The following is a 23,115-nucleotide window of genomic DNA, read 5'->3' as shown; positions in this document are numbered from 1 at the left end:
CACATGCGCAGTGGCGCTGAGGCGAGGTCGCGGCGGAGCCGAGGCGCGGCGCGTTCCGGGCCAGGCTTCTCAGGAGCGGGCTGGAAGGTGAGGCTCCCGGCCGAGACACGTCGTGCTTTCCGGGTTAGGGAAGTGGCGGAGCCAGAGGCCCCTCTGCAGCGCGGGGCTGAGCTCGCCACGCAGGCGCCCGCGCCCCCGCCGCCATTGTTGCCCCGGGCCTCTCGGGCCGCTCCGGCTGCGCGTCCGCCGGGTCCCCGCGACAGGTAATGATGTCGAGGGCGCCGGGCGCGAGTGTCCGCGCGGTCAGGCCGGAGCCCCAGCCCGTCCACGCGCGGGAGCCCGTGCTCGCGGCCTGCGGAGAAGACGAACGCGGGGTGGAGGTTGCTGTGGGGGGCCCGGTCCCAGCTCAGCGCGTCGTCGGGTCCCCACTCGCTCCCCCGCTGCCCGCGACCCCCCGGCCGAAGAGGTGTTAGGGAGACCCGACCGGGAAGGGCAGGCGACGGGTGAGGCCGGCGCGTCACCCCTGCAGGGCCTGGTACACAGTTGGCTTTGGTTACACGACTGAGCTTTGAGGAGGGCTCAGAACTGGGGCCCGCGGACAGGTGGTGTCCGTGCTCCAGGTCTGGCCTGTTCCGAGGTTTTCTTCGGGAATCCCGGTTTCATATTTATTCCTAAGGAATTGTCTCCTGTAGAAGCATTTAAAAGGGCTTCAAATCACACCAGCCTCTTCTACTCCCCGCCCCCCCCCCCCCCCCCCCGTCCCCCGTCCCCCGTCTTACCGGCTCGTCTCCCCAGCCCTCTGATAGCTAAAAGCTAGAATAGTCTGGCATTAATATGCAAAGCAGGTAAATGGCTTGCCCTTTTTTCCTTGACAGTTTCCTTGGGAACCTTGAGCACTTTATTAAGAAGAAATTCTCAGGTATCGTTCTAAGTACCTAATAGATTCTCTCTGTTGTTCTTGAGAGGTAGTTCCATCCTTTACAGCTTCTGTAAGTAACAGAAAAATACTGAAGCTTTCTTGCCCCCTCTGTAAAAGTTTAATTTCTTTTTCAACAAGTTAGAAGTTTGATCTGTTGTTTGGCTCATGATCCAGGTCTTTGCTTTTATGACCACCTTTTTTTTTTTTTAATTCTTTAGAAATATTTTTTTTAAATGTTTATTACTGAGAAAGAGACAGCGCGCGGGTAGGGGAGAAGCAGAGAGAGAGGGAGACACAATCCACAGTAGGCTCCAGGCTCTGAGCTGTCAGCACAGAGCCGACACGGGGCTCTAACTCACGAGCCAGCCGTGAGGTCATGACCTGAGCCAAAGTCAGACACTTAACCAACTGAGCCACCCAGGTGCCCCTCTATTACCACCTTTTGATGGCAGTCCCATCCCCTGTCCCCAACAGATTGCACTTATCATACAAATCTAAGGATGTAGGGGAGGAAGACCAAGGTAAAGTCCGATTGTGTTTATCTGTGCAGACTGAGTAGGCGATCTCTGTTGGTGTATGCGCATAGCAAAGAGCACCAGGAATTCTTGACTTTGTGGTCTGTTCTTGTGTTTTAGGGTCTCTTAACCATCCCTGCAAGTTCTGGGCTCCAAATTTGTAACTAAGGCTGCTGACTCTACCTTGACCTTGTTCTGCCCCTGGCTGCAGCAGCCCTTGAGAGAATGTCTTTGTGGCTCTAGCATGAGACTTCAAGCAGTTGGCTCACTACTGGAAAAATAAAGGATACTGCCAGACTGACCTTCCTGTCTGTAGCAATGTTCTCCCCGTGCAAGAGGATGACCAGTTCTTCACGCTCCCAAATCCTTCTAATGTGGAAGCCAGACAAGGTTCAGAGTGGACCCCACAATGTGGAGAAGGAAACGCATGCTTTGAGACTCTTGCGTGACACTGAGACCTGTCGACAGAATTTTCGAAATTTCCCATATCCAGACATAGCTGGTCCTCGAAAGGCATTGAATCAACTCCGAGAGCTCTGCCTTAAATGGTTAAGACCTGAGATTCGCTCCAAGGAACAAATCTTGGACCTGCTGGTGCTAGAGCAATTCCTGACCATCCTGCCTGGGGAGGTTAGGACGTGGGTGAAGTCCCAGTACCCAGAGAGCAGTGAGGAAGTGGTGACTCTGGTGGAGGATTTGACTCAGATTCTAGAAGAGGAAGGTGAGGATTGTAGGGCAGAGAGGGGAAGAGTCCTGGGTGGTTAGAGAAGACTAGCCGGGACTGTCACAGAGCAGCCCTTTAAAGAAACCGGCGAGAGCAGAGCTCAGTGAGTGAGAACACACTTGAACGTGCGCCCCATCCTGCCTGGTCTGCCCCTGCCAGACTGCTGGAGACCACACACACCTTACCCGATGGCTTAAAACAGTGACCAGACACAATCAGATTACCCCTGTGGGAGCCCTCAGGAATTTCACCTGCAGAGGTTTGAGCCATTCTGCAAAGAAACCATTTGCTTTTGTGAATTAGGTTTTACAGTAACATGCTTGCAGAAAGGTAGAAAAGGGTCCAGAAACATTTCCTTGTTCAGACACAACACACAAAATTTACATCACATGACGCTTTAGGAGAAAATTGTGAATTTAGTACGTATCCTTAGCCGTCCCAGAACAGACTTGTTTTTGAAGCCTGGTTTGACATCTTAGGACAAATCATCGGCTCTTCCCTCTGCTTCTTTGAAGTGTGGGTGCTGGTTTTGGTTTCTTTCTCACTTCTCACTGTAAGAAAGTGTAGGCATCTATCTGGTGAAGAATTTCGTAGGCTGTTCAAACAGGACTAATCTCCATCACGGTCTCCCTTCTTCCCTAGCTGCTCCTCAGCATTCTGCCCTTCCCCAAGAGACCCCAGAGGAAGACCCCAAAGGAAGACCTGCTTTCCAGGCAGGATGGTTAAATGACTTGGTGACCAAAGTAAGTGTTGGTTTCTTCTATGATTTTAAAATGGCTTATTAAGAGGTGTACGTATGAGGACGTTTTCTGTCCTGGCCCTGTAACTTCTTTGCCCCCTAAAGCCCAATCTAGGACTTAAACATCAGTTTCTCTCTTTAAATCCACCCTGTTTGTTAAGGTAAGTGACTGCCCTATGTAGGAAATAGGCTCCGGAGAGCCTTCCCCAGATATGCCCTTCCTCACTTTTTGACTGTAAGGCAGCAACCATAGAGGTTAAGGGATTGACTTCCACAGCCAGATGATCAGATTTAGTTCGTGGTTCTGAACCTATGATTTGGAGCAAGATACTTGACCACACTTGGCCTGAATTATTAAACTCTAATAAATAGAATTTACCTGTTAGATTGGGAGGATTAAATACTATGCGACTTGTGGTTAGCCTGGACTACAGTAAGCCATCAATAAGCAGTGGTTGCTAATGTTATTTTTCTCATTAACAAGTAATTAAAGGCCATGTGTTTTGTGGTGTAATGTTGATCGTAAGTCTGTGTTATGTCAGGCCACCTTCAGAGAAAGTTTTACTGTAAAAATACACACCTGACACTGGCAGCCTGGAGCCTGCTTCGGATTCTGTGTCTCCCTCTCTCTCTACCTCTCCTCTGCTCGTGCTGTCTCTCTCTCTCTCTCTCTCTCTCTCTCACTCTCTCCAAAATAAATGTTTAAACATCACTTTTGTACATACACATTAAAATCAGGCAGATGTTAAGATGAAATAAAAGATTCCATGCACAGGGGCGCCTGGGTGTCTCAGTCAGTTAAGCGTCAACTCTTGGTCTCAGCTCAGGTCATGATCTCATGGCTCATGTGTTCGAGTCCTGGGCTCTATGCTGCTAGCATGGAGCCTGCTTGGGATTCTCTCTCTCCCTCTCTCTGCTCCTCCCCTACTCACTCTCTCTTTCTCTCTCTCTCTCTCTCTCTCTAAATAAACTTAAAAGCAAAAAAAGATTCCCCACCCCCAAAATTTAAGATATCTAGGACTAAACATAATATAAATTTTATAGTACATCCATATCGTGTATCATTCTGTAAGACACGAAAGAAGCTTTAAATACTATAAATCGTCTGTTCTCCCGAAATTATAAATTGAAAATGTAATTTGAAAACCCAATATAATTTTTTTAAGAAACGTAAAGTTCATTTGAAAGACATGGAGAAGTAATCAGTTTTGTGTAACAAAAGGAAGAAAGAGCCAAGAGGAATACTAACCTTGCCAGATTGAGAAATGTATCTATAAAAGTATAACAGTTCAACAGTGTGAGTTTTGGTCCCAGTTTTAAAGATTTTTAGATGTTTTTTAATGTTTATTTATTTATTTTGAGAGAGGGGGTGGGTGGGCAGAGAGAGAGAATCCCAGGCTATCCGCACAGAGCCCAAGGCAGGGCTCCAACTCACCAACCAGGAGATCATGACCTGAGCCAAAATCAAGAGTCAGATGCTTAACCGACTGAGCCACCCAGGCGCTCCTAAAGGTTTTGTTTTTCAGGAATCTCTACACCCAATGTGGGGCTCAAACTTAGAAATCCGAGATCAAGAGTCACAGGCTCTACCTAGTGAGCCAGGCAGGTACACTTCATGTATGTATGAACTACATACATTCATTCATATATACACTTCCCAGCTCTATCCACTGGAAGCAATGGTACCCATAATACCATTCAATTTTATTTTGAAAAGGAAGGAGGAGCTCTGCATTTCATCGTAGGACACACAAATATAGCTTAAAATTTCAAATTACAGCACATTGAATTCTTTCTTCTTTTTTAGAGAGAAAGACAGCATGCACACTCGTGTGAGCGAGGGAGGAGGGGCAGAGGAAGAGGGAGGGAGTCATGGAGGGTGAGAGAGAGAGAGAGAATCTTCAGTGGGTGGGCTCAACGTCCAGTGCAGAGCCCCACACAGGGCTCGATCTCACAACTGTGAAATCATGACCTGAGTCGAAATCAAGAGTCGGACGCTTAACCGACTGAGCCACCCAGGCGCCCCAATAACACACTGAATTCTTGAGGCAAAGCTCAAAAAAGCACAACCATTCAAGGGTGTCATCTTTGTAAAGCCCTTTCTTCTTTAAGATGCAGTCACCAACGCATGCGCCAGTGCCAGCCGAAAATGTGATGATAAATTCTGCTTTATTTTCAGACTCCCCTGTAGGACCGTTCAGGTGTTCTCATCCATAACTCGGGTGAGGGTGTTAACTAGACCTTTAGGGTCTTACTGAGGCTCAAGATTCGGCGAGTCCCCTCACCACACACACACTTGGCATTTTCACTGTCCTCATTCTACCAGTTCTTGAACCAGGTTATATTTGATGTTTTAGGAATCGATGACATTCAAAGATGTGGCTGTGGATATCACCCAGGAGGACTGGGAGATCATGCGTCCTGTACAGAAGGAATTGTACAAGACTGTGACATTACAGAACTACTGGAACATGGTTTCTCTGGGTGAGCATCATCTACGCCCGCTCCTGCCAGCATACCCTCCAAGTCTCCTTTCCTCTCTTGTTAAAAATGGGTTGGTCTCTAAAGTATTTTGCTAAGAATGGGGCCTACAGGTGAGCGTGCTCGTCCCGTTCAGGCACAGAAACGTTTTCCCTTTTCCCAAATAAAAGGTTTCTAAGTGAAGGATCATTGAAAACTGTGATGCCCGGCTTCCCTGGGCTTCCACACAGCACTGCGCCTTGCCCATTTCCTACCTTTCCTGTGATCTCCTCCCGCCATGATCTCTATGCACATATCCTCTTGGGTGGCAGGAAATGTTCATTTTAGCTCTGGAAAGGACAGTGATCTAATTCTCCCACTACATCCTGTCCGTGAACCATTGTTTTCCCGCAGAAGTCTGTCCTCACAAATAAGTAGAAGTCAGGTAATAAAATTCGAACAACCGTTTATCTCCAGGATAAAACTCCTTCTGTTTCCTCGTGAACAGGACTGACCGTGTACCGACCAACTGTGATTCCCATGTTGGAAGAACCATGGATGGTGATAAAAGAAATCTTAGAAGGCCCTAGTCCAGGTGAGAGCACAACTGGTGTGGGATTGTTTGTCCTTCAGAGCCTGACTGCAGTGAGATCTGTTTTTTAAGTATGGCCAGGGCATCCCCACAAAGACATCCCAGCCTGTCAGGAGCACTGAACTGTTCGGCGTTGCTTCCTGACAGATGCCATTTTCAGGAAGGGACACAGTTTAGTTATTTTGAGAGAGACAACACAAGCAGGGCAGGAGCAGAGGGAGAGAGAGAGAATCCCAAGTGGGCTCCACACTGTCAGCGCAGAGCCCGGTGCGGGGCCTGGTCCCACGAGCCGCAGGATCATGATCTGAGCCTCGATCCAGAGTCGCACGCTCAACAGATGGAGCCACCCAGGCACCCGTCCTGCCCTCCTTTTGAAGCATGCGCGAGTGTCCCTAAGATTTTAAGTTTCGGACCTTCTTTTTAAATTCCTTTTATTCTGTTTCACCAGCAAACCCTGTAGCCTCCTGCCTCCACTTTCCTAACTTACTCTATTTTCTAATTTAAAAATGTATAAATTCAGAAGATTCAAAAACGTTCTCTCGTTGTATAGCACGTTCACCCAGTTCCTGCTTCTCCCAGCAGCCGACAACTGGTGCTTGTTTCTAGTTGTTTCTGTTAAGGTGTTTTGTTTGCGTATCAAGTCAATATAAAAAGGGCTTCTTCTCGGGGCGCCTGGGTGGCTCTGTCATCAGTAAAGCGTCTGACTTCGGCTTAGGTCATGATCTCGCAGTCCACGAGTTTGAGCCCAGGCCCTGCGTTGCGCTCTGCTGACGGCTCAGAGCCTGGAGCCTGCTTCAGATTCTGTCTCCCTCTCTCTCTGCCCCTCCCCTGCTCGCCCTCTGTCTCTCTCTGTCTCTCTGTCTCTTTCTCTCTCTCTCTCTCTCTCTCTCTCTCAAAAACAAATAAACGTTTAGGAAAAAAAAATTTTTTGTAATGTCTTCTCCATTTTCTAACAGAAATGGTAGCAAAGTACACACAGTTTTGTACTTTGCTTTTGTTCACTTAAAGTATATCTAGGGGCACTTGGGGAGTCTCAGTCAGTTGAGCATCTGACTCTTGATTTCTGCTCAGGTCCAGGTCCCAGGGTCGTGGGGTCGAGCCCCACGTCAAGCTTCACACATGAAGCCTGCTTGAGATTCTCTCTCTCCCGCTCTGTCCCTCCATCCCCAAGCCCTCTCTCTCTCTCTCAAAAAAAAATTTTTTTAAGTCTATCTTGAAAAGTGTTCCAAGTGAGGATATAAAGAACTTCCTCATTGTTTTTTTTTTTTAATATCTGCATCACATTTTATTGTGCGTCCCCTAAATTATTGAACCTGTTTCTCGTTGATGGGCTTTTTGGTGTTCCCATTCCTGCCTTCCTCCGCAAGAACTTCAAACCTACAGAAAAGTTGCAGAATCAGTACATTGAACACCTGTGTAATTGTCACCTGGAACTCCCAGCTACCATTATTTAGCCCCTTCTGTTTTGTTTTTGTTTTTGTATTTAACGTTTATTTATTTTTGAGACAGAGAGAGACAGAGCATGAACGGGGGAGGGGCAGAGAGAGAGGGAGACACAGAATCCGAAGCAGGCTCCGGGCTCCGAGCTGTCAGCACAGAGCCCGACGCGGGGCTCGAACTCACAGACCGAGAGATCATGACCTGAGCCGAAGTCGGCCGTTTAGCCGACTGAGCCACCCAGGCGCCCCTAGCCACTTCTGCTTTTTCTCTCTACACACACACACACACACACACACACACACACACACACACACTTTGCTTTTGCAAAGAACCATCTGAAAGTTAGTTGTTGCAGGGATCATGACATCCCCCCCACGTATTTCTGCGTGTATCTCCCATTCTTCGACATAGGCTCATCGTTCTCTCCCCTCACATATTTCACATGTATACAAGATGTGTATCTTGTATAGTCCCATATTCAGACTTCCCCCACTGTCCCCAAATATCATGCAGTTTTTCTCCCCCTTCCGGGATCTCCTGTCAGGAATCCTGTGCTCCACTTAGTTATCCTGTGTCTTTAGTCCCTTTTAGTCTAGAATTGTTCTCCGCCTTTCCTTTTCTTTCTTTTCTTTTTGTTTCTTTCCTCATTTCTTTTCTGTTTTCTTTTCTCTTTCCTTCCTACCTTCCTTGGAGCATTTTTTGAAGGATCCAGGCCAGGTTTTTTTAAAATATTTTTTTTAATGTTTATTTATTTTTGAGAGAGAGAGAGAGAAACAGAGTGTGAGCAGGGGAGGGGCAGAGAGACAGGGAGACACAGAATCGAAAACAGGCTCCATGCTCCGAGCTGTTAGCACAGAGCCCGACATGAGGCTCGAACCCACCGAGCATGAGATCATGACCTGAGCTGAACTTGGATGCTTAACTGACTGTGCCACCCAGGCACCTCAGGCCAGATATTTTTTAGAATGACCCACAACCTAGATTTGCCTGATAGTTTCCTGATGTTTAGATTCAGATCAAATATTCTCACCAAAACAACCTCAGGTGTATACTTTGCATTGCCATTTGTCTCATTAGTGATACTCATTTTGCTTCAGGTGCTGTTGGCCAGATCTCTCCATTTTAAAGGTGCAGGGTTTTTTTCTTTATAATCAGTAAGCAATCTGTGGAGTGATACTTAGAGGCCACATGACTATTCTATTACCTGGTAATATTTTATTTAAGCATTTTTGGCCTCCATTGTTGATTCTTGCTTTATCATATTGCTGGTTGCAAGATGGTGATTTTCCGATTCAGTCCTCTCTTCTCAAGGATTACTAGCATTCTCCTGTAAAGCACAGTTCTCCTTCTGTCTCATTTTTATGTGTACATAGCACTGTAGACTAATGGAATTTTTCCAACTACAGGGTGTTATTAGTCCACTAATTCCTGGTTTGTTTTGTTTTTTGTTTTTCATGCTGATTTGTCCCCAATTTGGGTAATAGGAGCCCTGCAAACCAAGTCCAATGTCCTTTTGACAGGTCCCCATTAGTCTTTAATCCTTCCCTTGCTTTCTAGCACAACAGAATGTTCTTTTGACTCACCTTGTGCCTACCTTAGACCTGGAGGCTCTCCAAAGTACCCTGGTTCATTTTGATAGGGAATAGTACTTAGAAACCAGAATGTGGGCAGGAAGTGTGCTCACTACTGTGGGTACCGTTGCTTCCAGTGGATAGAGCTGGGAAGTATGCATATGTATGTATGTGGTTCTCTTAATCATGAGTTCACGCTGATAACTCTAACTGATATCCAGCACCGCAAGGCTATTCCGTCTTGTATTTCCTTTTCCATACGGTGAACAACCTGGTTCTCAAGAGCACTAGTATATATTGATTCGCCCTGTCATGTAACACACAGAAAAATGGTTTCAGAATTAGGTCACTACCTATCACTACCAATAACAAACTGGGTAACGTTCAAAATTTCTTCAAAGTCCTTTCTGTCCTTACAATATATCCCACTAAGGGTATACAGAATACTAAGTTCAAAAGTTCCTTCAGTTCTTTCCTTTTAGCTGTCTTAAGGGTTTGCTGTACAGCTTAAGGGTTTGTTTGACTCTATTTGTATTCAGTTTTAGTGTTTTCTTGTTTTCTGGTTTTTAATCTTCCGCTTTTGAGTATGTAGAAACATTAACTTGGTTCAGAAGTCAAAACTGTGTAGAAAGGTATATGCTCCCACCCCTTCTGCTCTGTTCCAGTCTACCCCCTATTTATTTCTGGTTTTTCCTTCCGAGTTTCTCTTTGCAAATAGAAATCATAAAGATATTCTTACGTGTCCTTCTGTCTACAAGAGAAGTGCACTATGCTCTTGATTCTTGCTTGTCTATTGCCTTTTTTTTTTAATTCACTGACTTCTAATACTTGTTAACTTACCTGGTCATTAGATATTTTAAGGGTCACGCTATTTGAAAAGCTAATTCTTCTCATAATTTATAGCACAATGACCTATATATACCTATAGCACAGAACGTGCCTCTACCACAGTAAATTCTTCGTGGAATGATTTTGGCACACTCTAGACACTGAGAAAATATGCATGACATAACGGAAGTGAGCCTGAACTAGAAGTCAGGATAGTCTTCTGGAGGGTACTGCCAGTCTGGGACCGCTTGTTTTTTTAATGTTTATTTATTTTTGAGAGAGAGAGCGTGCGTGCGTGAGGGGCAAAGAGAGAGGGAGACACAGAATGTAAAGCAGGCTCCAGGCTCTGAGCTGTCGAACTCACGTATTGCGAGATCATGACCCGAGCTGAAGCAGGACGCTTAACTGACTGAGCCACCCAGGCGCCCCTGGGATCACTTTAATTTGAACCTGAGAAGTTTTTTAGATTGACTTTCAGGTAGCATGCATTGGCACTGTAAATTCACAAGAGGGGACAGTTTATGGTTATGTATTTTAGGAGGAGAATTTTCTTCTTCCAAAGAGCACCAAGACTGAGAAAAGATTATGTAGAAGTGAGGGTTGTTTTGTTTTTTTTTTTAAGTTTTGTTTGGTTTTTCTAGCCAGTCCTTCAGCAGAGTGTAATCCTCTATGCTCAGGAGTCCTGTGAGCACCCCCTCCTTGTTAGGGCCTCAGGCTTTGTTTTTTGGCCCTTGGGCCCTTGCCCCTCAAAATGGAAGTGTAAGGTCATTAAACAGATGGAGGGGCTGTCTCCGTCAGCTCTTGCTGATTTCCTGTCTCCCTGCTTTTGCTCGAGTTTTGGCCTCTGAGGATTTTCCTGTCTTACCGGCGTAGAGATACATCATAAGTTGACCCTTTGGTTTGGATACCTGATTAGTCATACTTCAGGAAACGGAAACTTTGATAATTCACAAATAGAACAATAGTATTGGTCTTCACTGGCCACTCCTGTCTCAGAACTTTGATAGTTGTTTATTCAGGACCTATAGCCATTCTTTCAGGTTCCACTCCAATCCTACCTCCCCCTGAAGCTTTCTTTGGTTACCTAAGTCAACACTGATCTCATCTGCTAGAAGTATTGCACCATTTTTTGGCCCTGTTGACTAGACACTTAGCACTTCCAACCGGCCCTTTCTGGTTAAATACATAGATTTAAGCACAGTTTAATAACATCGGTTTTTGAATTTCCGGTAAGCTGATTGATTTTAAAATGTATATTATATCCATTTCTTCATGGTCATGATTCAGCCTTGTTATTTTAAGCTTGTTCTCGCTTTAGTACTTTTCAGGTATACGGTGCGCTCTGCCATAGACTGTCCGGTTTCCTGGTATCAGAATGAAACTCAGCTTCTGGTCCTCTCATTTGTGTGTGTGTGCCCGCACACCTCTACCTGTACAGTCCCTTAACATTCTCATTTTGTTCTTTTGGAGGGGAGAGTGACAAATCCTGGTTTGAGAGAGTTGTGTTTAAATATTTTTGTTATATAAAAATAATATAACTACATTTCTAGTACTAAATAGCAATAAAAGTCATATATCCAACTTATTGAAAATTGGAAAATATTTTTTAAAAACCTGTAATCTTGTTAGCACTTTGATATTTGTCTAGTTCCAGTGCATTTTCATGCTAGTTATGATACTACTTTTTTCATTTAACATTACTCCCAAGCATTTTCTAATGTCAACTATGATGTTTATGTTTGAATCAGAGTAATAAAAGTCATTTGTAAATTCAGTCAGTACAAGGAAGGAAAATGAAGTATTTGTCTACTTCTCCTCACCCATTACCAGGATTTTCACCCCTTAGATTGTTACTCTCTGTGTATGTGTATCTATATTACATATAGCATATCCTTACACAGAGTGGATCTTGCTCTACATAATGTGTCCTATACACCCTTACATGTCAATGTATGTGAACCTACCTAGTTATCTTTATCAGTTATCATTATTCCATTATCCCTACTCTCGTCATTTATTGATTGATGGCAGTTCTTATTTTTAATGACTGCATATGAGTCTATGGAATGGATATATTAAGGTTTTTTTTATGTTAATTTTTTTTTTTTATATTTATTTTTGAGAGAGGGAGAGAGCGCGCACAGGAGAGGGGCAGAGAGAGAGGGAGACACAGAATCTGAAGCAGGCTCCAGGTTCTGAGCCATCAGCACAGAGCCTGATGTGGGGCTCGAACTCGTGAACTGTGAGATCATGACCTGAGCCGAAGTCAGATGCTCAATCAAGTGAGCCACCCAGGCGTCCCATTTGTAAGGTTTTTATACTTTGGTCTGCATCTTAGAAAATTTCTGAACTACCCGGCATCACTTTTGCTATATTATAAAATCCATATTTGATTATATTCCATTACACAATTCTTAATATTTGGATGTCCTATGTTTTTTACCTGATTTCAAGGGAAAAAGATACCGTAATTTAAATTTGTTTTACACCTCCTGCTGGAAACAATAGGCGTCAGTACCTATGATTGCTTTGCAGCTAGGTTTGAAGTCAGGGATTTTTGCTGTTGTCGTTTACTTTGTTTTTGTGTGTATGTGTATGCTTTCATTTGGTTCACCTTTTTACAACAAATTGTCATTTATTCCAGCAATTCAGTTGAGTGGGCACCATATCAAGTCTTGGGCCATTTTCTGAAGGAAGCATAAAAGAAGCATAAGCCTTTCCCAGAGTTTGTGTCTAAGTTAGTTGGAAATAAAAGAAACACACAAAGTTCTGAAGTAATAATGCAAGGCCAAGTGCTGACATGGCCCCGACATTATATATGGTTGAATCATGAGACTGCTGGTATTTCAGTCATGTTGACCTATAGAAAGGCAAGCTCATATGATTCAAGCTAATCTGTACTTTAGGATTCCTAGAAGGACAAACAGCAGCTGGGCCGTACCATTGTTTTAATGGGTAGAGAAGTTACCTTAAGAGAATGCCTAAGTCTGGTTTTCATATGGCCCCCGTATGAGGTGCTATGAGGAAGTAGCTTGAAGTTACGTGGAGAATTTAAATGTTAAGCTAACTATGCAGTTTGGTAGAAGATACAGTAGAATAGGCAAAGCTGGATTATTTAGGGACAGAATATGTCAAGTGGAGGTATTTTGAACTTTTTAAACGTTTCTCCTTTAAGCCACTGGTCCTCAAACCTTAGTGCACATCAGAACCACTTGGAGGGCTTCCTGAAACAGATGGCTCAGCCCTACCTCCAAAGTTTCTGATGGGGCTCGTCTGGATGGGCACCAGTTTAACACACTCCCAGGTGATAGTGATCCGCTTATGCTGCCGGTCTGGGGACTGTACCTTGAGAACTATTACTAGGAGAGATTTACTGGAGATATTTGAGCCTGGAGAGCACTCCATGGAATTGCTTTTGGAATATTATGTAGGATTGTGCTGAGCAGGCTGGGAGGAGTTAATGAGAGTTAGCATCTACTTTATACGAATCAGTCCATGAAGTGAGGCCACGTTATCCCAAGTCTTACTAGTGTTTTCACTTCTCGTAATCCTGTCACCTGACCTAACCTATTTTATTGCACTGTGCCCATGTTGAATAGTGAGGAACCTCTCCTTTTACAACGGTTTGGTCTTCCGGTTTTCTGCAGTCACTTTTCCCAAGTTTTGTTTTGTTTTGTTTTGTTTTGTTTTGTTTTGTTTTGTTTTTTAAGATCTTATTTATTGAGGTGCCAGGGTGGCTCAGTTGGTTAAGCGTCCGATTCTTGATTTCGGCTCAGGCCATGATCTCACAGTTTGTGACTTCAGGTCTAGCATTGGGCTCTGCCCTGACAGTTCGGAGCCTGCTTGGGATTCTCTCTCCCTCTGTCTCTGCCCCTCCCCACTCATACTCTTTCTCTTTCTAAATAAAATAATTTTTAAAAACTTAAAATAAATAAAGATTGTATAATAAAATTAAAATAATAATTGTAAAATTATAATAAAACCTTTATTTTTTTTTTAGAGAAGTGGGGAAGGGTAGAGGGAGAGAGATTCTTAAGCAGGCTCCCCACCCAGCACAGAGCCTAATGTGGGGCTCGATCTCACCACCCTGAGATCATGACCTGAGCTGAAATCAAGAGTTGGTTGCTCAGCTAACTGAGCCACCCAGGCGCCCCTCTCTTTTCCCAGGCTTTAAGTACCACATTGTGAGGTTGTCCAGGCCATAGTCTTTTTAGGCATTTTATTCACATTCAGTATCTTGTTTCTGTTTTGGCAGTTTCCTTTCTCCAAATAGAGGATAACTTTTTATATTTTTATATTCTTTTTATTTCAGAATGGAAAACAGAAGCCCAAGAGTGTACTCCAGTTACAAATACTTCTAAGTTCACAAAGACTGGTACTCAGACCATCAAGTTGGAGGAACCATATGACTACGATGACACATTAGAGAGGCAAGCAGCAGATACCTTCAGGAAAATTCCCACCAGCGGAAGAAACTCCCCTTTGAAGTCCGTCCTCTCACAAGAAGATGACCCTATGGAAGAGTGTCTTAGTAAATATGATATATATAGAAATAGTTTTGAAAAGCATTCAAACCTAATTATTCAGTTTGGTACCCAATCAGATAATAAAACTATGTATGATGAAGGCAGGGCAACCTTCAATCATGTCTCATATGGTATTGTACATAGAAAGATATACCCTGGAGAGAAGCCTTATAAGTGTAACGTGTGTGGGAAAAAGTTTAGGAAGAACCCGTCCTTCGTGAAACACCAAAGTACCCATGCCAAAGAAAAATCTCATGAATGTGAAGAATGTGGGAAAGAGTTTAGGCATATCTCATCCCTTATCGCACATCAGAGAATGCATACTGGAGAAAAACCATACGAATGCCACCAGTGTGGTAAAGCCTTCAGCCAGCGTGCACACCTTACCATACATCAGAGAATTCATACTGGAGAGAAGCCCTATAAGTGTGATGACTGCGGAAAAGACTTCAGTCAGCGTGCACACCTTACTATACATCAAAGGACACATACTGGAGAGAAACCATATAAATGCTTGGAATGTGGTAAAACCTTCAGCCACAGCTCATCACTGATTAATCATCAGCGAGTTCACACCGGTGAAAAACCTTATATATGCAACGAGTGTGGGAAAACTTTCAGTCAGAGTACACACCTTCTTCAGCATCAAAAAATACATACCGGAAAGAAACCGTATAAATGCAATGAGTGCTGGAAAGTGTTTAGTCAGAGTACCTACCTTATTCGACATCAGAGAATTCATTCCGGAGAGAAGTGTTATAAATGTAATGAATGTGGAAAAGCCTTTGCTCATTCCTCAACTCTCATTCAACATCAGACTACTCACACTGGAGAGAAATCCTACATATGTAAGATATGCGGAAAAGCCTTCAGCCAGAGTGCAAACCTCACTCAGCACCACAGAACACATACTGGGGAGAAACCGTATAAATGCAGCGTGTGTGGAAAAGCATTCAGCCAGAGCGTACACCTTACTCAGCATCAAAGAATTCATAATGGAGAAAAACCCTTCAAATGCAATATATGTGGGAAAGCATATAGACAGGGTGCCAATCTCACTCAACATCAGAGGATTCATACCGGAGAGAAGCCGTATAAATGTAATGAATGTGGGAAAGCTTTTATTTATTCCTCGTCACTTAATCAACATCAGAGAACTCATACTGGAGAACGGCCCTATAAATGTAATGAATGTGATAAAGATTTTAGCCAGCGAACATGCCTTATTCAACACCAGAGAATTCACACAGGAGAGAAGCCCTATGCGTGCCGTATATGTGGTAAAACCTTCACTCAGAGTACGAACCTCATTCAGCATCAGCGTGTTCATACTGGTGCCAGACATCATAATTAATGGATGTGGCAGATGACTTCACTTAGGTTTGACAGTTCACCCGAATTTTATTTTGTGCTCCGTTAAAACATTATTCAAAAGAAGTGCAATATATGTTAGATATCAGCAGAAGTATCAAAAGAAGCATCAGAATTGGTAATGTGGATATAAGCTATTTAAATTTAATGTGAAATTTAAAAAGAAAACTTTATTCACTCCTTAACCTTTATTTGCTACTAGTTCAATTCATTCCAGAGAGAAACCCAATCTGTAACTCATCAACTCTTAGTGTATTTGAAGTACTTCTTAATGAGACCTTATGAATGTAACTTGGGAAAGCTTCCATCAAGTAGGGATTTCACACTAGCGAGGAATCTTGGGATAATTGAAAAAGCTGCTTTAAGGCCTTTATTACTTCCCAGCTTTGAAGCCTTAAATACATAAGGGGTTCCCTTCCCTTTTCCTATTAATGCCATAACTGCCATGTGGAGCCAGTAGGTTTGCAAAATATATACAGTGGAAAGTATCTTAATTTCTATGTGACAACTGTGTAATTACATTTTCCTTTACTGAAATATTCAAGGAAGAGAAGCTTAATGAAACATGATCTGTTAGGATAACTAATGTATATATAACCTTTAGACGTGTACAAATTAAACAGGCAAAAATTAAACACCCATCCTTAAATTCACCTTTAAAACATATTAGCCTTAGTTTCACTAGGTTTTGACATCTGTCATCCTAAAGGAAAAAATAAGAAAGTTACCTTTTTTTTTTTTCACCTGACTCCTAAACTCATAACTTGAGGTTCCCCTGTGGCTATTTTGCCATAGAAAGCCCATTTCCATTGAGACCCATTTCTCGAGTGCCTACTGTGCTCAGGGCCCAGACTTCCCAACTGGATCTTCACAGGGCTTGTGCTGAAAACCACAGCTGATTCAACAACAGAAAGCTTACTAAAGTAGTGAAATGTGACAAAGGACATGGTCTTAACTATTAAGTACTGTCACAGAATGACATAGGAAGCGTACTAAAATGGGTTGCCAAATGCAATCCCATATCCCAAGACAAGTAGTGAAAGCAGCTATTTACATAGTGTGAGGGAAAAACAAGTCATGGAAAATAGATTTAAGTTCACTACAGAAAGTGGGTCAGGGAAAAAAATCAAGGGTGAAAACTTAGCAGTGAAGAAAGAATACACGGGTAACTTACAACATGAACTATTGTCCGACTTGGGTTACCTAAGAAAGTAAGAGTGGCTAATTAAGACCAAATTCAGCCTGTTTAGAAGAAAGAACTAAAAATGAAGCAACTGATTTTAAAAGAATAATTGGAATTGGTTGTTTTTCATACATGTAAGTAAAATAGGGATTACTCTTAAAATGTCAGAAAACATTTACTGGAAAAAGCATTGATGCAGAAACTCATTGATGCAACAATCACTAGACAATATTAACTAAGTTTGTGGGGTCCTGAACATAAAAGGAAAACAGGCAGAAATGCAAATAGAAACAGGTAAAGATACTATTGTGTTTAATATCCACAGCATTCCACGATCAGAATATAAGACCATATTCAGAGAGCTGAGATTTCATCTTGCTCTTGTTTCTTCAGTGCCTTGCGTATAGGTTGTGGTCGATCTATGTCGGTTGAATTAATAAGTAGGTAAGTTAGAATTGAGTAATAAGGTATAATTAACGGATATGGAGTGAAGGTGGTTGAATTTAAAATACTTTTGTGCACACATGCAAAGAAATACTTAACAAATACTGGTCATTCGCTGGGTAAGAGGAACTACTTAAAATTGAAGAATCAATTCTTAACAGTGGGGATATTCCTAAAGAAATCGTGGGACGTCACTGCACAGGAAGTTTTCCTGAGCTAGATGAAGAAAAACTGATCTAAATTCTGGTGCCATAAATACCATTTTAAGCATATGATTGGCCATTGCAGTCTCATTTGGATGTTACTGTTGATAGCAAACGTCCTGCAGACAGGTGCCGAAGGAGAGACCTGGGGTGCTAGCATCTTCAAGGCTTTCTTGTTGAGTGTTTTCTTCAAGAAGCTACTGCTTTCCCTTGTCTTCACCTCAGTTAACCCTGATGTCATGGGATCATCCTTCACAAAGTGTAGATCGTCTTCAGGTTGCATAATACTCGAGTTAGGCTTATGCCATAGTTACCATGTTAGAAATAACTGTTGTACTTAAGATGCAATTTTTATTGATAATGCCACTTCAAATCTTACACGACACTCTTTCCCCTCCTGGCATGAATGTGTGGAGTATTGCAGTCCATAGCGCCTTTTCTCGCTTTAATTTGTATTTCCTGCCTTTGTTTTATGTAAATAATGCATTTATAAAGTCTTCCACTGATACGCTGAGGCAATGGATGCCCTTAGACAGTAACAGAATAGTGGAGAGTCATGGGTCTTTGTGTATTTTTCCCACTTTTTACAGTTGTCTGATCCACATGTAATTCAAGTTTTTGGTTTGTTTTTTTTTTTTTTTTAGCAGATAGCCTTATTTTCCACAACTTTTTATTACAAAGATGTTGAAATATACAGAAAAGTTAATAAAATGAACGGTATATCTACCACCTAGCTTTAAAATTTTAACATTTTTTACTGAACGACTGGAAAGTTACTTAGACGTGACATTTCACCCCTAAATACTTCAGCATGCATCTCATAAAAATAAGGACTTTCACATTACCACATACATTACATACCTTGAAAAATGAGTAAGAATTCTCTAATCTTTCATGTTTCATGTTTAAATTTTCCCTGCTGATCCCAACAAGTTTCACACATTATGTTCAATTACTATGTCTGTTTCATCTGTCCAGGTGTCTCCCACTTCTGATTTTCTCTAGGACTTTTTTTTTTTTTTTTTAATAGAGCAGGTCAGTTGTAGAATGTCTCACATTCAGGATTTAACGGATTGTTTACATATGGTTTATCTTGTTCCTGTACCCCCTGTGGCTTCTGTAAATTAGTATTTATGGCCAAAGCCTTGATTGGATTCAGGTTAAATATACATGTTTAATATTAACACTTCACCGATGTGTCTCCTGTTGCATCAAAAGTCTTATTAGTATCTGGTTGACCATCCGTGATGTGAATCATGGGAATCACCGTATCTTCCCAATGTGCAGATGTGTTTTTTCCGTTGCAGTTGATCCAGACTGACGCTGGCAGGGTGTGGATAGCTTGTCCACCAAGAACTTTTCACCTGGTACTTGTAGTACCCAGTGATGACGCTCGTTCCCCAAATCAGTTATTTCCTTAAGATTGGCAACACGGCAATTTTCTATCATTCTCTCAACGTTTCCTGATGCGTAAGTCTGTAAGGCAGAGCTTTCCGTCATCTGGAGGTGCACTGGAGGCAAGGCGCTACTTCAGTTCTTTACTTACCAGTTTTCAGAGTGAGGAGTTGGCAGTGATGACAGATTATTCCATGTGTTTACGTCAGTCATGGCCATTGTTTCTGTTGCTCAAATTGTCCCCCATGTGGCCAGTTGGAACCCTTCCAGTAGCTCTTAGGTCCCTTGTCATTCCTTCTCTAGCCTTTGGGGACTTCATTGCCTTCTGACACAAGAGATCTCAGGTTCAGTGCCCCAGATATGGAATGAGCCATGTCTCCCGCAATCCCTGGCTAAGTCAGCAACTATTTAGAAACCAAGCTCTGGACGCTAGGTATGCTCGTTGCTGCTGGGGTGTCATTAGCAGGTAGCCTTTGGGTCTTAACCATTCAACTTCTTGTAAAGGCAACTCTTTGCACTCATTTCATCAGTTACAGAATCTCTAAGAGCCGTCATTACATACTGGGACAAACTGGGGAGCAAACAACTTAGCCTTTTAAGCATACAACTAAATTGGAGAGGACGGAAGTGATATGTACACTAGAAAGCAGCAAGCGCAGCCCCAAGAGGTCTTGTACCAGGACCGGCAGAGTTTACGGAAGGGAGCATGTCAGTTAATAGGTGGTACCTAGTATGTCTTAACTATTACATGTCTTGGTAATTCATGTATTTATAAGCTAATCATCTTTCCCATCACATTCCTTAAGGCAGGTTTCTGATAAGATCTAAATCTGAACCCTGAGGATCTGTTTCCTGCAAATCTAAGTGCTAGTTTTTCTTGCTAAACTTTTATTTGGTCTTCAGAACTAAGAGTGTTAGGTTTCATTCTTCAGCTGTATCTTCTGGTATCAATTCACTTGCATGTGCCTGTAAATGTGCTTAGTCCTCTATTTTGTTACTCTCTTCCTGGCTATTTCACTACAGTTACTAGCCCCTTGGAACACTGTAGCCATTAAGAATGGCAAGCATGTGCACTACAGTGATATGTGTAAATGTGTGTGTGAACTCGCAAGCAACGCTAAGTCCTCTGTATGGATGGGGAAAGTGATAGCCATGATGCTGAAGTGTCTTGCCTGAGGTCATACAGTCCTACAGCGACAGAATAAGGGTTTGGACCCATGCCTCCGGCACTTAGTTGAATTCTTCCTGTAAAATTAATGCTAATGGAAATCCCGAGCACAAACAGTATGTACCTACGATTTTATAAAACTGTATTTTGATGAGATTAGAGCATGGAAAGCTTATTTTTGTCTCCCCTTCTCTATAGTTTCCTAAATTCAGATCTTTAAATGAGACTAGCCCCATCAAGAATGCACTCCTCTGTACCCTCACTTCGGTTTTGGTCTCCCACCCGGATCTTTCCCCAGCTTCAGAACCATACAATGTTATCATCTGGAACTATCTCAAAAGTACCTTCAGTGGTTTAATCTAAAACAGAACTTTCATCCCCAAATCTCTATGTTAATCCACGGTAACTTCGAGAGGCTAGTTCACCTGTAGTTACAATCCTATTGGCTTTACTTTCCATGTGTTCCCATCCAGTCTCTTCTCTATCCCCACTGCCACGACCTCATTTCAGGCTTTTAATCAGCTTTCGTTTTGATTCTTTCATAACCAGGTAAATGTTCATCCTGCCCCTGATCTACCCCTTTCAGTGTATCTGCCACACTTTGCTCAAGTCCTGTGAAAACCTGTGAGGCCACCACATGACAGCTCTACAGGTTGAGTGGTGCATTTGACCACGTCGCCATTTGCTCGACACGCTACGATATCCTCTCATTGTCAACGGCAGTGGATTCTCACTCTTAGCTGCACATTGAAATGACCTGGGGAGCTTCTACAATTACCAACGCCCGGGCCCCACGTCGAGGGATATTGACTTACTTCATTTGGGATGGAGAATTATCCATCTGAATTATCAGTAATTCAATTCCCCGGGTGATTCTAATGTCTTAAAGTGCAGCAAGGGCAGAAGCAGGAATTCCAGGGATTCGGAGGAGAAATGGTGGTTGCAGCAGAGGTGGTAAGAAGTGACCCAACCCAGGATGTATTTTGAAGGTAGAGTCTCTAGAACTTGCTAAGGATTTGGATTGGGAGTGAGGGGCATCAAGAGTGACTATCTTAGGGGCACTTGAGTGGCTCAGTTGGTAGAGCATGCAGCTCTGGACCTCGGGGTCGTGAGTTTGAGCGCCACGATGGGGGCAGAGGTGACTTTAAAAAAATTAAAAAATAAAAAACCTTCAGAAGAATGACCATCTTTCCAACTAGAATATATGCTCCTAACAAGGGAGAAGGCTCTATTAGACTCATTTCTGTAGCTCCACAGATGGGCCCAGATGAATTCCAGCACAAACAGTGGGCTGCCTTATAGGAAAGCAACGCTGAGTTGGGGGAATCACTTTTATAGCGAATTGTAACCAAACATGCTCTTTGCCTTCCCTGACCCCCCTCCAGCCCCTGCTTTGCCTGTTTGCTTGCCGTGAACACAAGGCTGAGAAATGGCCCAGGTAAAGCACGATTAAGACCTCGCAATCTTGGCATACCCAACAGGAACACCTAGGGAAGTGCAGGGTCCGTGGCATATGGCCTCTCCCGATATGGTCCGTTCTAGTGTAGAAGAGGGGAAACCTCCCACCAAGAATTCGGGGGCGATTAGGGCTTCTGTGTAGGAAGGACAGAAACTCAAAAGAAGTTGCCTGTTTCAAGACTGCAGAGTAGAGGTCTTTCCCTGAAGAAAAATCTTTGGTCATTCCAAATCTGATCCATACGCAGAGGTTGAAAAGTAATGATCTCACTCCGCGGTACACTGATTAAAAACTACATCTGGGATATTCATTCATTCATATTTTACACTGGAGTAGAATATACTACATTTAAAATGGCTGGGGGGGAAAAAGAATTATTTCCTGACCCACGAAATTCAAATTTCAGTGTTAATAAAGTTTCATTGGAACACAGCCGTAGTCATTTAAGTATGGTTTTTGCCTGCTTTCCTGCAACAACCTCAAAGCTGTGAAACCCAAAGAGACCGCAAAGCCTAAGATGCTTACCGACCTTTTATGAAACAAGTTAGCCAGCTATGCGTCCACACAGTGGAGTGGGGGCTTAGGTCTACTGGCTGAGCCAAACACCAGGCAGATTAAGGAAAGGAGCAAACGCTCATCGGACGTGTGGGAGAGGGGCGAGAGTGTCAGTAAATAGAAGAAGAGCTCTGAGGCGTGAAAGGAAAGGGATAGGAAGGCACAACGCCAGGAGTCCGTCCGAACCCTAGCCCTGAGGAAGCAAGCGGTCAATGCTGCCCTCTGCCGACCACGCTACGCCTGTGCGCCTGTAACCCTCCGTCTTAAATCAGAGGAGACACCCGGTAGGTGGGGAACGTGGGTTGAGAGGTCTTCCCTTTCTGGAGTTTCCAGTGTTCACGTACTCGCGTTCCAGTCTTGCTTAAGGGAACGTGGGTTCAAGGCTAGCACTCGGTTCCTAACCACCGTGTGTGTCGGGCATCCTCCCCGCCCTAACTTCGGTCGCTCACTCAAGACCGCAGGGAGGGGAGCTTCTGGGAAATGAGCCCTCTTTGAAACTCCTTGTGACCCGCACTCCGCATCGGCATCCAACTTCCTCTCGCCTCTAAGAGGCTGCAAGTCCACACCCGTGTGGCGGGGCGAGCCGCCGTCTGGCTGACTGGGAAGTGACAGCCAAAGGACCAAGCTCGCCTCCTGCAGGAGGGGCTCGGGTCTAAAACCCGGCCAAATGGGGCCCCGGGGCAAGAGCTGCCGCTCCCCGAACTATGACGCCGGAATCCACAGGACAAACAACTCCGCAGCCCAGAGAAGGCCAGGCAGAAGCCAGGCTCCGGCTTGGAAAGGATTCTGGGGCACTGGGCGGGGCCAGGCACGCAAGCGTTCCTGGGAAATGTGGTCCGTAGCCTCCGCGGCGCGTGCGCACCTGCCCCTCTTGGTGGCCCCGGCCGTGCGTATCGGGGCGCACGTGCGCGCGCCCTCCGCTGGCGAGGAAGAGAAGCGGCGGTGGGAGCGGCGGTCCGGAGCTGACGGTCCACCAGCCGCTTTGGGCGCGCCCCAGGCCGCCTGCAGCTGAGCTGCTTTAGGAAG

The 23,115-nt window shown here is 43.9% G+C and overlaps 1 protein-coding gene across 3 annotated transcripts; it reads left to right on the top strand.

Moving 5' to 3' along the window:
- On the top strand, positions 1 to 20,234 carry ZNF287 (zinc finger protein 287). 3 transcript variants are annotated; one of them, XM_053892717.1, is made up of 7 exons: positions 25 to 87; positions 876 to 919; positions 1,555 to 2,155; positions 2,801 to 2,901; positions 5,255 to 5,381; positions 5,866 to 5,952; positions 14,101 to 20,234. In XM_053892717.1, the coding sequence occupies exons 3-7, from the start codon at positions 1,753 to 1,755 to the stop codon at positions 15,666 to 15,668; spliced, it is 2,286 nt and encodes a 761-aa protein (XP_053748692.1). In that variant the 5' UTR covers positions 25 to 87; positions 876 to 919; positions 1,555 to 1,752; the 3' UTR covers positions 15,669 to 20,234. The 3 variants fall into 3 exon arrangements, with proteins under 3 accessions (XP_053748693.1, XP_053748692.1, XP_053748694.1); XM_053892718.1 differs by lacking the exon at positions 876 to 919 and having other exon boundaries at positions 1 to 87; XM_053892719.1 differs by lacking the exons at positions 25 to 87; positions 876 to 919 and adding an exon at positions 117 to 263.
- The last annotated feature ends 2,881 nt before the right edge of the window (positions 20,235 to 23,115 follow it).

Source organism: Panthera pardus, unplaced genomic scaffold (genome assembly GCF_024362965.1).
Source record: "Panthera pardus isolate Hobbes unplaced genomic scaffold, ASM2436296v1 HiC_scaffold_3, whole genome shotgun sequence".
In the NCBI taxonomy this organism is placed as follows: Eukaryota; Metazoa; Chordata; class Mammalia; order Carnivora; family Felidae; genus Panthera; species Panthera pardus.
The sequence above is the reverse complement of the archived record's forward strand: the minus strand, read 5'-3'. Positions and strand labels throughout refer to the sequence as shown.